The sequence below is a fragment of the Gracilinanus agilis genome, chromosome 3, assembly GCF_016433145.1.
Source record: "Gracilinanus agilis isolate LMUSP501 chromosome 3, AgileGrace, whole genome shotgun sequence".
NCBI lineage: Eukaryota > Metazoa > Chordata > Mammalia > Didelphimorphia > Didelphidae > Gracilinanus > Gracilinanus agilis.
In genome coordinates this window covers 69849748-69863734 of record NC_058132.1, presented here as the reverse complement: position 1 = coordinate 69863734, position 13987 = coordinate 69849748, and the positions used below count along the sequence as shown (strand labels likewise).

Sequence of the window (13987 nt, the reverse complement as noted above, 5' to 3'; positions counted from 1 at the left end):
CCAGGATGGATGGGCCTGGGGGGGGTGGGGCTGGGAGAGTTTTGAAATTTGAAATCAAGACTCCTTTATGTGAAAGTATTTTAAAACATGTAGCTGCGTGATAGGGATCCGACTTCAGTGCTTGTGCTTTCTTGTTTCATTGGCAAAAGCAGGAGGACTTTTTTTCCTCCTGCTGCCTGCCATGTTTCTTGTAGAGAGGGTTGATTCACCATTGCCAACCTGTGTCTCCTTAGGTGCTGGTGGAATGAGCGTTGCATGTGTTTTGAAGAGAAAAGCAGTGCTCTGGCAGGACTCCTTCAGCCCCCACCTGAAACAGCACACGCAAGAAACAGCTAATCCCAACATGCCTGTTGTTTTGACATCTGGAACAGCAGGGTCCCAGGCACAGCAACAGCCGGCTGCAAACCCGGCGCTTGCAGCAGGGACTCACTCGAGCCCGGTCCCAGGATCCATAGGGGTTGCGGGCCGCTCCCAGGACGACGCCATGGTGGATTACTTCTTTCAGAGGCAGCATGGTGAGCAGCTTGGGGGAGGAGGAAGTGGTGGCGGCTATAATAACAGCAAACATCGCTGGCCTACTGGGGATAACATTCATGCAGAGCACCAGGTAAAGATACTCGACAGTATTTCAGTTCTGAACCCATGAGTGAATAAAGCAATGTCCGCTTCGGCGGGTCGCCTTTCTGTGAATGTTGGGATTGTCACTGTCTATGTTGGGTGGAAGATAATCACTCACTTTTTCCTTTAGGCCCAGGATCCTCATTAGTGGAATGAAAGAGCCAATGGCTGGTCAGTTCTGATGGATCTAGGATTTATTTTTTTAAAAAGCCCCTCCCTTCCCTCTTGGAATCTGTACTGTGTGTTGGTTCCAAGGCAGAAGAGAGTAAGGGTTAGGCAATGGGGGTCAAGTGACTTGCCCAGGGTCACATAGCTAAGGCCAGATTTGAACCCAGGACCTCCCATCTCTGGGCCACCCAGCTGCCCCTTGGATCCAGTAATTAAGGGGGCTCCTAGACAACAAAATAAAATACACATCAGTTTTTGGTTTTTTTTTTTTTTGCATAGATTTTTACCCTTTTCATGCAAAAGTATTTTTTGGAGAACCTTCCAATCAGCTATTGCCTAACATACCTTCACTTCCAAAATCAATGGGCATAAGCTTGTTTTGGACAGGGATGAGGTTTCCGTTGTTTATGTCCTCTTACTATTAATGTGCAAATTGAAAAAAGGGGACTGTAAAGAAAATGTTTAACTCTGAACTGGATTGATGTTAGTAAGGAGACAGGCCTGCCACCCTCCTGTGCCATGTGTTTCAGAGACACCCAAGAAGAGTCAAAATTTGGTTTCAGAGTTTTCTCTTCCAGCTTCCATTTTCCCACTAAGTTTGGGTTTATCTCAAGGTGCACAATTTTCATCTGAAAATGTTTGAGTGTAGCATGCTCAGAAATAAGTGTTTAATATATAGAATGTAATTTAACCTCCTGGTTGTGAGGGTTGGAGATTTTTTTTTTTTTAAAGAAAGTCTTAACTATTCCCTCTAGCTCAGGGGTGGGCAACCTTTTTGGCCGTGAGAGCCATAAACGCCACATTTTTTAAAATGTAATTTCGTGAGAGCCATACAGTACTCACAGTGCCGCTCCTGTAACAGCGCCTGAAAAAAAAAGGACTTTATGGCTCCTGCAGAAAGAGCCATATCTGGCCCTCAAAAGAGCCAGATATGGCTCGAGAGCCACACGTTGCTGACCCCTGGGCTAGCCTGTATGTGGTGAGGAAAAAAGCAAAGATTTTTTTGGATTGCAAACTTCTTAGTGTTCTTTTCCCAGAGCTTAACACACTTTTGTTATGATTATCTTTTTAAAAAAAATTAAGTATTCCTTTTTTCAAGTTGAATTTTTACTTCGGGATTGTACTTTTTCTCAACATGTTTATTATCTTAAAAGACAAGCATAAAAGCCTTGTCTTATTTGAAAGGTTCCAGTTTGAAAAACTTGAGCTTGGCTCATCTAGTCTGAAGTAGTCGACTTTAATTCCACCCAATGGCAGGGGGCCCTCTTTGTATTTTCTGCAGGATCTTGAACAACAGCCATTTCTTTATTGAACAGTTGAACTTGGGGTGTGTAGTAACAGTTAATTTTCAAAATTGTGCAGATATTTGTTCAGATTTCGAATGGACAAAGAAATAAACCTTCAGCCCTCTTAACTAAGAGCCCACAAGAAATTGCTGCACTGAAAAAAAAGTTATCTAAAAGCGTAGATACTGAATTGAGTTGTCAGAGGAAATACTCGCATCAGCACCTCTGTATGTATCACTTGGCAATTTACAGAATCCTTCCTTTATCCAATCCTGTGAAAAGGTTAGAACTAATTAAAAGAAAACAACAACCCTTACCATTTATTCTAATATCCATTCTAAGACAGAAGAGTGGCTAGGGTGAGGCAATTAAGGGTTAAGTGACTTGCCCAGGGTCACACAGCTAGGAAGGGTTTGAGGTCACATTTGAACTCAAGTCCCTCCAGTGACTGGTGCTTTATCCCCGCCCCAAGTTAGTACACCTTTTATTACTTTTGTTATATAGCTGAGAAAACTTGAGTTTCCAAGTGGGTCAGTGACTTGCCTGCGGTCACATACCTTTGACCCAAACTTGAGACTTCTGATTCCAAGTCCAAGTGCATTTTGGGATACGGAATAACCTCTTCAGGTCATTGGTGTTGGTGAGAGAGAGTGAATATATTTGTTAAAATGAGGTAGTTTGCTGAAAAGAGGAAGGGAGTGAATAGGCAGTGTCTTTTGTTTGTACTTTGAATTTATCATTGTTAGCCAGCATTTCTTGGACAACTCTTGCATGCAATGCTCATTTTTAAAGTCATGCTTTGTGATTTAAAGTGAGTTATGATCTCATTTGATCATCACAACAACCCTGTGAGGTAGCTGGTGCAAAAAGATGTGTGTTTATACTCACATGCATGTGTTTGTTTCTATAGTACCTGGGATTTCTTCATCGTAAAGAATTTCTGGAAAGGAAACTTAACTGCCTCTCAGTGAGATCAGTTATAGACTTAAAGAGTTAGCTTAGACCTTGAGAGTTTCAATGACTTGCCCAGAAGTCCCCGGCCCCTGGTGAGTCAGAAGCAGGAATTCCCCTCTCCATCCTTTACACCACACTATCACAACTGATACTATCATCCCTGTTTTACAGATGAGAAAACTAAGGCCTTGACAAGTAACAGTAGTAATATGTAACATTTACATAGTGCTTTAAGGATTCCATAGTACTTTACCTGTGCTATCTCAGTTGATGCTCCCAATATCCTTTAAAGTAGACCCCATTATTTTTAAGATTAAATTTCATTTCATTCTCATGAAGATTTCCCTACTCTTCTTCCCACCTACCTACCTTCAACTGAGAAATGAAGAAAAATAAGACACTTTGTTACAAATGTTAGACATTTTGCTATGAGCCACACCTACTCTTGAGTCTTTCACTTTTGTATCAGGAGGAAGTAGGCTTCCTGTTTTATCATCAGTCCTCTGGAAATGTGGTTGGTCATTGTGATCATCAGAAACTCCTAAGTCTTTCAAATATAATTTACAATATAATTGTTATTGGTTCTACTGGCTTCATTTTGCATCAGTTCACACAAGTCTTCCCAGGTTTCTCAGAATCCATCTCCTTCATTGTTTTTTATAGAACAAGAGTATTCTCTCAGACTCATATAATAGCTAGCATTCTTATAGTGTTTTGAGGTTTGCAAATTCCTCCTAACCCTGGGGAGGTAGGTACTATTATTCCATTTTATAGAAAACTGAAGTATAAAGTGGTTATGTGACTTGCTATGGGGTGCACAGCTGGTATCTTAAGATCAAATTTGAACTCACGTCTTCCTGACTCCAGGCTCAGTGGTCTTATACAGCAATTCTGCAATTGATAGACATCCTCCCAGTTTCCAATTCTTAGCCACCACAAAAGACCGGCTATAATAATTTTTTTATATATGGGCCTTTTTCCTCTTTCTTGGATCTCTTTGGGGAATAGACCAAATTACTGGGTCAAAAGGTATTTACAGCTTAGTAGTTTCTTGTTCATTGTTCCAAATTGCATTCTGGAATGACTGAGCCAGTTTATAGATTCACCTACAAAATACCTATTTTGGGGGTAGCTAGGTGGCATGGTGGATAGTGTGCCAGGCCTGGAGTTGGGAGGATCTGGGTTCAGATATGACCTTAGACACTTCCTAGCTGTGTGACCCTGGGCACGTCACTTACTCCCAATTCCCTAGTCCTTGCCTTTCAGCATTAGAGATGTTATTAGGACTGAAAGGACTGGATTTAAAAAAAAACCCCAAACTGCCTCTTTTCCCACAGCCCCTCCAGCATTTGTCATCCTTGCCAAGCTGAGTGGGGTGTGAGGTGGAACCTCAGATTTGCTTCAGTTTGCATTTTCCTAATTGTTAGTGAGTTGGAACATTTTTTAAATGGCTATCGATAATTTGCATTTTTTCCTCTGAAAACTGCTGTTCATATCCTTTGACCAGTAGGTGCTGTTATTCCCCTCTTTTTCTGGAGGAGGCCAAGAGTAGTGGTTAAGTGATTTATCCCAAGGCAAGATTCCAGCTGAGGACTCTGTGGCTCCCCAGTCCTGCACTCTTCGCTTCTGTCAGTGTGTCCAGGTAACTTGGCCCAGGCCAGATGGCTAGTAAACTGCAGAACCAGAAAGCGTCATCCTGTCCAGGCTCGGCGATTTTGAGAACAGAACACTTCCTGCTGTACGCCACTCATTCTGGCCTCTGGACATAGAATGCTATATAAGACATCGTCCTAGTTCTCGAGGGAGTCGAGGGAATGTGTGTCTGTAAAGAGTATTTGGTGATGTGTCTACATGGAGGTAGGCCATTAGCAAACTCTTGTCCTGGGGGCTGACTAGAGAAAAAAATATTGTGCTCTAATGGGAAAAGCACCCCCTTCATTGGGAATAAGGAGAGGCCTGGATCTGAGGGCCAGCTCGGATCCTTGGTAGCCATGGAAGGCTCTGCCCTGCTGCATCTCAGCTGTAAGACCCAGAGCATAGCACACTTGCACCTAGGTTACGTTCCCGAGCCATATTTAGGAGCAAAATTTGCTAAGCCGAAACGTGTCTGCAGTGATCCAGAGATGACCCGGCGCTTTGAGGGCCAGGTGGAGGGCTTGGGGAGGGCTAGCCTGGAGTAGTTGTACAAGGGAGGCTACACTGCCTGGCCCTAGGAACTGGGAATGATGCATGGATGTTGCAGAGAAGCAAACTGAAGCTCCACGAAAGGGGAAATGTGTCATTCTGAGATTCCTGTAGAGCTAGTTTTAAGTCTTACAGCACTTACTTGTGACGTCATTGTTTATGTGGGCCAGAGACGCAGCTTTGGGCATCATTTCCATAGACGTGCTCTTGGAATACCTATAATTTCAGTCAGTCAGTCAACATTTAGTAAGTGCCGCCTGTGTGACAGCCTCAGCTTAAGTGCTGGGGGTTATAGAAAAGGGGCAAACTACAGATCCTGCCCTCTGAGGAGCTTATCATGAAGCAGGGTTTCTGCAGCCGTGGGAAGTTCTTGGGAGTTCTCCATGTGAAGATCACCCGGCCCTTTGTCGGAGGAATGTTCTTGTTCAGGTCCAGGTTGGATGAGGAGTTCTGAGTTGCCTTTCAACTGAGAATGATTGACCAGAGCATCCTTGTACCTGTGCTCTCGCTCTAATTTCTGTTGAGGTTTTAAGCCATGGCTGGGCTCACTACACTGGAAAGCTCTCATTTCTGATCCCAAGGGGTGTGTTTGTGTGTGCCCCACTGTTCTCCAGGATTGGCCGGCCATGTTGGAGAGGCCATCTCGGTGAAAACCATCTGGGGCTGCTGGGCAATAGAGAGGCAGGCCTGGTGATGGGGAGGTCTGTCTTGGGTTCAAATTTGACTTCAGACACTCGTTTAATCCCATTTGCCTGTCACTTACTACACTTCTGCCTTGGAACTTTGTTCCAGTTCTAAGACAGAAGGTAAGGATTTGGAAAAAAATGAAAAGAAAACCAGCTGTTGGATTATTAGGACCTGGACAAGTCATGCGCACATCTGGTAATGTGTGTAGAATTTGACCTGCACTGATGGAAGTGGACAGACCAGTGAAATGGCAGCATTTTGGAAATAATAAAGACACTGCCAAAACTTTTTAGGCAGATGAACACTGTGGCTTCTTATTTTGAAGTTACCTGATGGTCAATCCACTGAAGAAAGTGGAAGGCAGAGTTAAGATGGCCAGCAGGGAGGCTGGGAAAAGGCCAAACCAAAGCACCCTGTACTTGGGAGAAAGGCTGAGGGTGTAAGTCTTTTCTTTGTTCAGTCTGCCAGGTACTCCCTGAGTATCCGTTAGGGGCTGTGGAGGAATAGATGTGCCATTTACCTGCATGATTAGTTTGATTTGGGTCACTTAGGGAGAATGTGTAGCATCAAATGACCCATCTTGACACACTCATCAACAGGGACATTTTTTTAAAATTTAAAAAAAAAATTTTTTTTTTTAATTTTAAACCCTTAACTTCTGTGTATTGACTTATAGGTGAAAGAGTGGTAAGGGTAGGCAATGGGGGTCAAGTGACTTGCCCAGGGTCACACAGCTGGGAAGTGTCTGAGGTCAGATTTGAACCTAGGACCTCCTGTCTCTAGGCCTGGCTCTCAATCCACTGAGCTACCCAGCTGCCCCAACGGGGACATTTTTTTAAATGCAGCCAGTCTCTGAAGTGTTAGTCATCAGACCCCACTCCTGGGCAGGACATAGGTGGAACAGCATATGGCATGCATGGCATTAGGTTCCTTGGGGCTCGGAAGCTCCAATGTGGAACACCTCCAGGAAAAATGCTTTGGGGTGACACAGACAAAACAAGATGATACGGTTCCTTTGCACATTTCTGGGAAACAACAGAAGTATGCTGCCCCCCCCCCCTTCATTTGAAAAAAGAACTCTTCTGAGCAAAGGAACCTGTGAATCTGAACAGTATTGGGGGTGGGGGGGGGTCCCCTAGAGCCCCTCCCTCCTGTAAGTCCTGTGATCCCATGTCACACTGCCAGTATTGGTCATGTGCAAATCCACAGATGATGTGTTGGGCACTATTATTGCTTATAAATTTTTGACCTTTCTTGCTTAGAAAGACCTTGGAGAACCTAGGTTTGAACTACTAGCAGTGTGACCCTTAGGATTTCCACTTCTCTCAGCTTCCGTGTCCTCAGTTAGACTTTGAACTAACTTCTGTTATGAAGAAAGTACTTTGGAGGGGGCAGCTAGCTAGCCCAGTGGATTGAAAGCCAGGCCTAGGCAGGAGGTCCTGGGTCCAAATGTGACTTCAGACACTTCCTAGCTGTGTGACCCTGGGCAAGTCACTTGACCTCCATTGCCTAGACTTTACTGCTCTTCTGCCTTGGAACTGATGAAACTTAGTATTGATTCTAAGATGGAAGGTGAGAGTTTAAAAAAAAAATAAAGAAAGTACTTTGGAAACTAGAAATCTGAAGAGTCCTTGCTGCTGGTCCTGTCTTTGTATCTGTCCACCTATATGGCCTTCTCTAAAAAACATCCATAGCCAATTTGAAATTTCAGACTGACTTTTTCTATTGCCATCCAACATGCTTCCCAATTGTCTTCCCCTTCCAGAATATTGTCCCGGTGTTGTAAATTAATAACTGTCACCTCCCAGGCCAGGGTTGTCAAACTTACAGTTATTGTGAGTATTTTGTAAATGCTAAAATATTACCTAAATATGAACTGTTACTGTAGAAGGTGATCTCTTTGTTACTAAGAGAGAAAGCCAAATCAAAAGCTTTCATATTTGTTTTCCTTTCTGTCTTCACACTTACAGAGTTGTTGTTCATAATATATACAGTTTCTTTGTCTAGAAAATGTTTTGGATTTGATCTGAGGGTCTTTTTCAGGACTATACCCTATGCCAGAAACAAAACACCCTTTGACTTTTCTGTAGCACTCACCTGTTACTAAGTATTCTGTAGACATGACCCTCCTAGCAGCCGGCTAGGAAGGGATCTGCTGCTTTTCTCCTTTGTTAGATAAGGGGAGTTCAGTGACTTGCCTAAGGTCATAAAGCCAGTAGTGGTGGAACTAAAACTTGTACCCACCATAGATATAATGACCCCAGATTGTTAGTGATCAGCAGTGATTCTCCCTTTCATTTCATAGCACTAGTTTTGTATTTTTTGCTTAAGTGGCTATTTTTTTTTAAACCCTTACCTTACTGTGTATTGGCTCCAAGGCAGAAGAGTGGTAAGGGTGGGCAATGGGGGGTCAAGTGACTTGCCCAGGGTCACACAGCTGGGAAGTGTCTGAGGCCAGATTTGAACGTAGGACTTCCCATCTCCAGGCCTGACTCTCAATCCACTGAGCTACCCAGCTGCCCCCTAAAGTGGCTATTTTTGATGGCTTTGCTATTTTCTTACTTGGTATATTGTCCTAAGGAATAATTGTGGACCTTTATTTTTATTAGGTCAGTTAATGATCTTTGGGATCTTAGATCGGTTTCCCAAGAAAATCGGTACATTCTGGAGCCTGTCTAAAAATGTATTTGGTGTGAAGAATGGAAGGCTACACTGAATTCCTTAAATTTATCATCTAGTAATGGAGAGGGTGAGGGGATGGAATTTGTTCCACGCAGAATTGCTATCTTTGTCCCCAGGGCCTACCGTGGGGCCTGGCCTTAGAGTAGTAGTCACTTAGCATATATAAAGGATTGAACTGATTGTTACCATAGAAGGTGAAAACCTTTTTGAAGAGCCTCTGTTGTAAAATTGTCTAACTCTCCTTGAGATTTACTAATTTTATACTTGAACTCCTACGTGTGCAGATTACTATCATTGCTCATTTTCTGTAGCTCTTTCCCTCATTTTCCCTTTTTTGGTTTGCTTTTCCTCACTGCCAGAGCCAGGTCCTTGACTAGGAAGTGGGGTTTCTCTTCCTTCTCTCTGACTCCCAGTAGTGATTCAAATCACTTCTTAAATTTGGTCAAAACACGTGCAAATAATGGACTAAATATAGGTCCTCTACCCGCCCCCCAACCCAGAGAAGTCATTAGCATGTAATACTCTATTAATTTGACAGTTAAACACATATCCAGAGTTTGCAGATGTGCATGGAATTAATTTATATGTACAGTGTGGCTCGAGTACAAAGTATATAGAGCAAAGTAAAGCCCAGAAACTTCGGAACAATAGGAAAACTGGTAGGGGTATTGATGGGGAAGTAGAGTCTGAGAAAATTAAACTAGATGCAACTTGTTTTTATTTTCATTTTTATTTTATTTTTAACCCTTAACTTCTGCATATTGGCTCATAGGTGGAAGAGTGGTAAGGGTGGGCAATGGGGTCACATAGCTAGGAAGTGTCTGAGGCCAGATTTGAACTTAGGACCTCCCATCTCTAGGCCTGACTCTCAATCCACTGAGCTACCCAGCTGTTTTTACCCCAACTTGTTTTTAGCCCTTAAGGCAGTTAATATGGGAGCAGCAATATGCTTTTTAACAGAATTTAATATATTATTCTGTTTGAAAATCCATTCTTGGTTAATATCAGCCCACCCTTTGATCAGGTGCTCATGTGCACTATGGGATGGTGCCAGAGGTCTCCTGGCTTCACAGCTCCAGGAAGAGGCCAGCCCTAAGTGCTGCAGGAGCCCTGGAGTCCAGAAGTCTTGGGTCAGACCTGAGCTGAGGTCAAGTCTGTCCAACCAGAGAGACGAAGGAGGAGTGATGTCATTGGCCTTATAAGAAAGGGGATAGAGCAGGCGCTGGGTCTTTTTGGGTAATGGAGCAGGCTAGAGGGGTAGAGAGGTAACATATATAGCAGCCAGGTGATCATTTGATCTCTCTGCCCTTTACTAATAAATGATTAATATACAATTTCCATTGGTAGCCATTTATTAAGCACCCACTCTGTGCCAGACACAATGCTAAGTCTGAATAGAAAGAAAAAAACTCAGTCTGCTCCTGAGGGAGACAACATGAATGGAAATCAGTACAGACAGAATATCTAGAAGAGAAATGCCAGGTGGTTTGGGGAGGGCACCCCTACAGTGGGAGGGTGTGTGTGTGTGTGAGAGGGATACGCGTGTCAGGAAAGGAGTTCTAGACTTGCAACTTGAAAGCTGTGTTGAATTCTGCCCCAGACACTTACCTCGCCCAGAGACTGGGCACATCACCTATTTTTTTTTTTTTGCATTTTTTTTTAAACCCTTGTACTTCGGTGTATTGTCTCATAGGTGGAAGATTGGTAAGGATGGGCAATGAGCTACCCAGCTGCCCCCAACATCACCTAATTTTTATTGGTGTCTTTGGCCCTTCTTTTGACTTCCTATCCCTCCCTTTTGTAACAAAGAATAAAAAAGGAGGCAAAAATAGCAATTCCACAAACCCAATCAGGTTCTCACTTGTGCCTGGGTGGATATCTGGGAGGCCACATTTACTGTAGGGGTCTCTAGCTGCTCATTTCCTTGGAGAAAGGGATGTGCCTCTTTTAAACTCTGGGGAATGATTTTTCACTTGGCCCTGTGAAGCAGGCAAGTTTGTTCATGGCGGTCCTGGCCTCATTCTTACTCTTACCTAATCCCTACTGCTACTCCCTTAGTAGTTAATAACCTAGACATGGGAGTCTTCTTTTATAAAGGAAATGCTCAAAGCAGTCAACCTGACTTGAGATGGTTCCTCAGAGTAGTGACCTGAGTAGGTTTACCTTTTTTCAGGAGCTCTTACTTTCTCTCTTAGTAACAACTCTTAAGACTGAAGGGCCAGCAGGGCTTGGCAGATGGGGTTAAGTGGCCCAGGGTCTGAGGTCAAATTTGGGCCTAGGACCTTCCAACTCTATCCACTGTCACTTAGCTGCCCTGAGGCTCACTTTCCCTGGTCTCTCTCAGTATTTGAATTGGAAGCTTTTAGAGGCAGTTTGCTGTCCCTCAGTCTGCCTACTTAGTGCTTGGAGAATTTTGGATACAAAGAAAGAGGTGAGACATTGTTTCCCCTTGAGGAATTTGTAATCCCACCTGGGAGATAATAGAGAACCAGCAATGTTTAAGTAAACCACATAAAGGATTAGGAAGCCTTTGAACCTAAATTTTCTTGACTTTGGTAGTGGGAGAGCTTAAGTTCAATGACTTGCCTAAGGTCATAAAGCTGTGCCTCTCCCACCTAATAGTGGGGCAGCCAACCTTTGTACTGGAGATAGATAGAATGACTCCAGATTGTTAGTGATCAGTGGTGAGGTTTATTTTGGTGGCAGATGACCACTCTGTCCACTCCCGTCATTATGATCTCTATGTTCACTATTACCAAACCTACCCATCTCGCCCTAACATCTGCCCACCTGTAGTCTTGCGTCTCCATTGGCTTATTAGATACTTCGAACTGGATGTCCAGCAGACAGTTTTAGATAAGTTTCCAAAACTGAGTGGAAACTTGGAGTGTATAAAATTAAACTAAATATCTTCCCTGCACCCGGACTTCCCCATTATTGGCCAGAATGCTAACCACCACCACCCTCCCAGTTTTCCAGATTTTAACTTGCCCCCCCCCCCCTTCCCTTGCCAAGAGTCACCAACGTTTCTCTGATACCCACCTTCTTCCCCCTGATATTGACACCACCTCTGTGCTGGCCCTTCATCTCTTCAGGCTGTTGCAATAGTCTTCTGGTGGGCAGCCTGCCGTAAATCTCCATTCGGTCCCAACTGATTTTCCTAAAGCACAGCTCCATACAGCCACTCTCTTACCTAGTTAACTCCAGGGGCTCCCTGTTGCCTTTAGGATAAAATATAAAATCCACTATTTGGCCTTCACAGACTTTCATACTTCATAATATACTTCTTCCCAAGGCAAATAATTTGATTTTTTAAAGCCTCAGTTTCTTGTCTTTCAAATAGGGCTAATAATACCCATAGTACTATGAAAGGAAATTCTTGATTCTCTTTGTCTATTCTGCATTTACACTTGTGAAAAGGAATCCTTTATTCTCTTTGCCTAGTTGGAGTTAAAACTTTGGTTAACAATAACTTAAGTACCCCTACTTAGTACCTCTGCCGATTGTGAAGATAGGATTAACTCTTCCTTTGTCTACCTTTTGATTGAATCAACACAAGCTTGAAGCATGTGGAGGAGCTCGAATACCACTTAGTGAGTTCACATCCTACTTAGTGCCGTGAGAGCTCCACCCTTTTTTCTAACTCAAAAAGCCAGAAGCCTTTCCTTTTAAAAAGAGTTCACACACTCAGAAACTTGTGAATCCTAGGCGGAGAGTTAACACCTTTAGAGGTGAGAAGTCCATCCCATAGACACTGCCCCTGGGCAGTGCTGAGCAGTTTGGAGACTGTGACTGGCCCCTGTGAAAAGGGGCAGGGACAGGAAACCACCAAGAAAGCCACAAAATCCTTGGGCTGAGAGTCTTCTGAATGTGAAGTTGAGTCTCTCCTGGAGATTATCTTCAAGGGAACTTTGTTGGAGATTGCGGCTTGGATCCGGGCTTCAATTTAGATTCTCAGTCCTGGACTACTTCTTTGGGTGAGTGAAAAGGGCTGACTAATCCTAATTTCTAAGAGACTGGCTTCCATCTTGGAGGAGGCCTCATAGTTACTACTGGCCCTCCTGGTAGAGGACAAGTACAGGTATTTTCTCTAATACCTCTCATTTCTCTACTTTATTGTTTCCCCTCTATTTTGTAAATAAACTTCCAACTCCGAGATATAATAACTTCAGCAACCATGTTATTTCATATAATTTAAGTCCAACCACTAAATTTAACCTTTACAGTACTTATCATTCAGGGTTACATCCATGGGATTCCATGGGATACAGGTCAACTGATTTGTCCTTGTTAGCATTTATTGTCAGAGAGGTTTTGGCTTTTCCCGCTCCTTAGCCACTATCTTGGCTCTGCCCCCAGTTGTTAGCATTTATAAAACATTTTTATGTTTGAAAAATGATTTACAAGTAATTCATTTTGTCCTCACAATAAATGCTATTTCCTCCCCACTTTATAGATAAGTAAACTGAGGCAGACAGAAGTTAAGTGACTTGTCCAGGATCACACAGCTAGTGTCTGGGGTTTGATTTGAGCTCAGGTCTTCCTGATTCCTAGTCCAGGACTCTATTCAGTTTTTAGTAGGACAATATGCTTTCCAAAGGAATTCTTAGGAAAATGACTTACACTACCTAAAAATATGCTTATAAAGCCACATTCTTTAAGAAATGTCTTAAGCGTTGAAAAAGGCATATTCATTAAAATACTATTTCTTTGGAACCTATGACTATAGCAAGGAAGGAAATACGCATTTATTGTGTCTACTTTGTTCCAGTGCTTTATAGATGTTTATCATTTCCCTAATTTACAGTAGAGGAAACCGAGGCAGGTAGGAGTTAAATGACTTATTCACAGTCACAGCTAATGTGAAGGCAAATTTACATATACATCCTTCTGATTTTTAATCTGGTCCTCTCTTCACTGAGCAATCCACTCTCCTTGTGGGATAGTTGCTTTATTATTGGCTATTTATGTTTTTTCAATATCTTTTTTTCACTTTTAGCCAGAGGAGACATAGGGAGCCATTGGAGTTTATTGAGTAGGGAGGCAAGGTGGCTGGATCTGCACTTTAGGAAAATTACTTTGGTGGCAGATGGCAGATACTTTGGAGTAGAGGTAGATTTGAGGCAGGCCAGCTCACTAGCAGGCTAGCACCAAGCATGAAGTGATGAGGGTGTGCCCCAGATTGGGGGATGGACGGTATTTGATGAGAGATGGTGCATAAGTGAAGATAGAGAGGAGTCCAGGATGATGGGCAGGCTGGGAGCCTGGGAGGATAATGTTGCTCTGGCAAGGGAGGAGGTGGGGATGGTTTAAGGGGAAAGTTAGGAAGTTCAGCTTTAAACGTGTTTGAAAGGCACTTGGAGATGTGAGATTGAAGGGCAGCTGAGAGGATAGGGCGGGGAGGGGAG

General features: G+C 43.2%; 1 protein-coding gene across 2 annotated transcripts in view; it reads left to right on the top strand.

Moving 5' to 3' along the window:
• The first annotated feature begins 244 nt into the window (after positions 1-244).
• Positions 245-13987, top strand: part of PUM1 (pumilio RNA binding family member 1) — a 163433-nt gene continuing 149690 nt past the window's right edge. For both annotated transcript variants that reach the window (XM_044667964.1, XM_044667963.1), the window contains exon 1: positions 245-607. In XM_044667964.1, the coding sequence (XP_044523899.1) occupies positions 245-607 (363 nt within the window). The remainder of the gene's footprint in view (positions 608-13987) is intronic.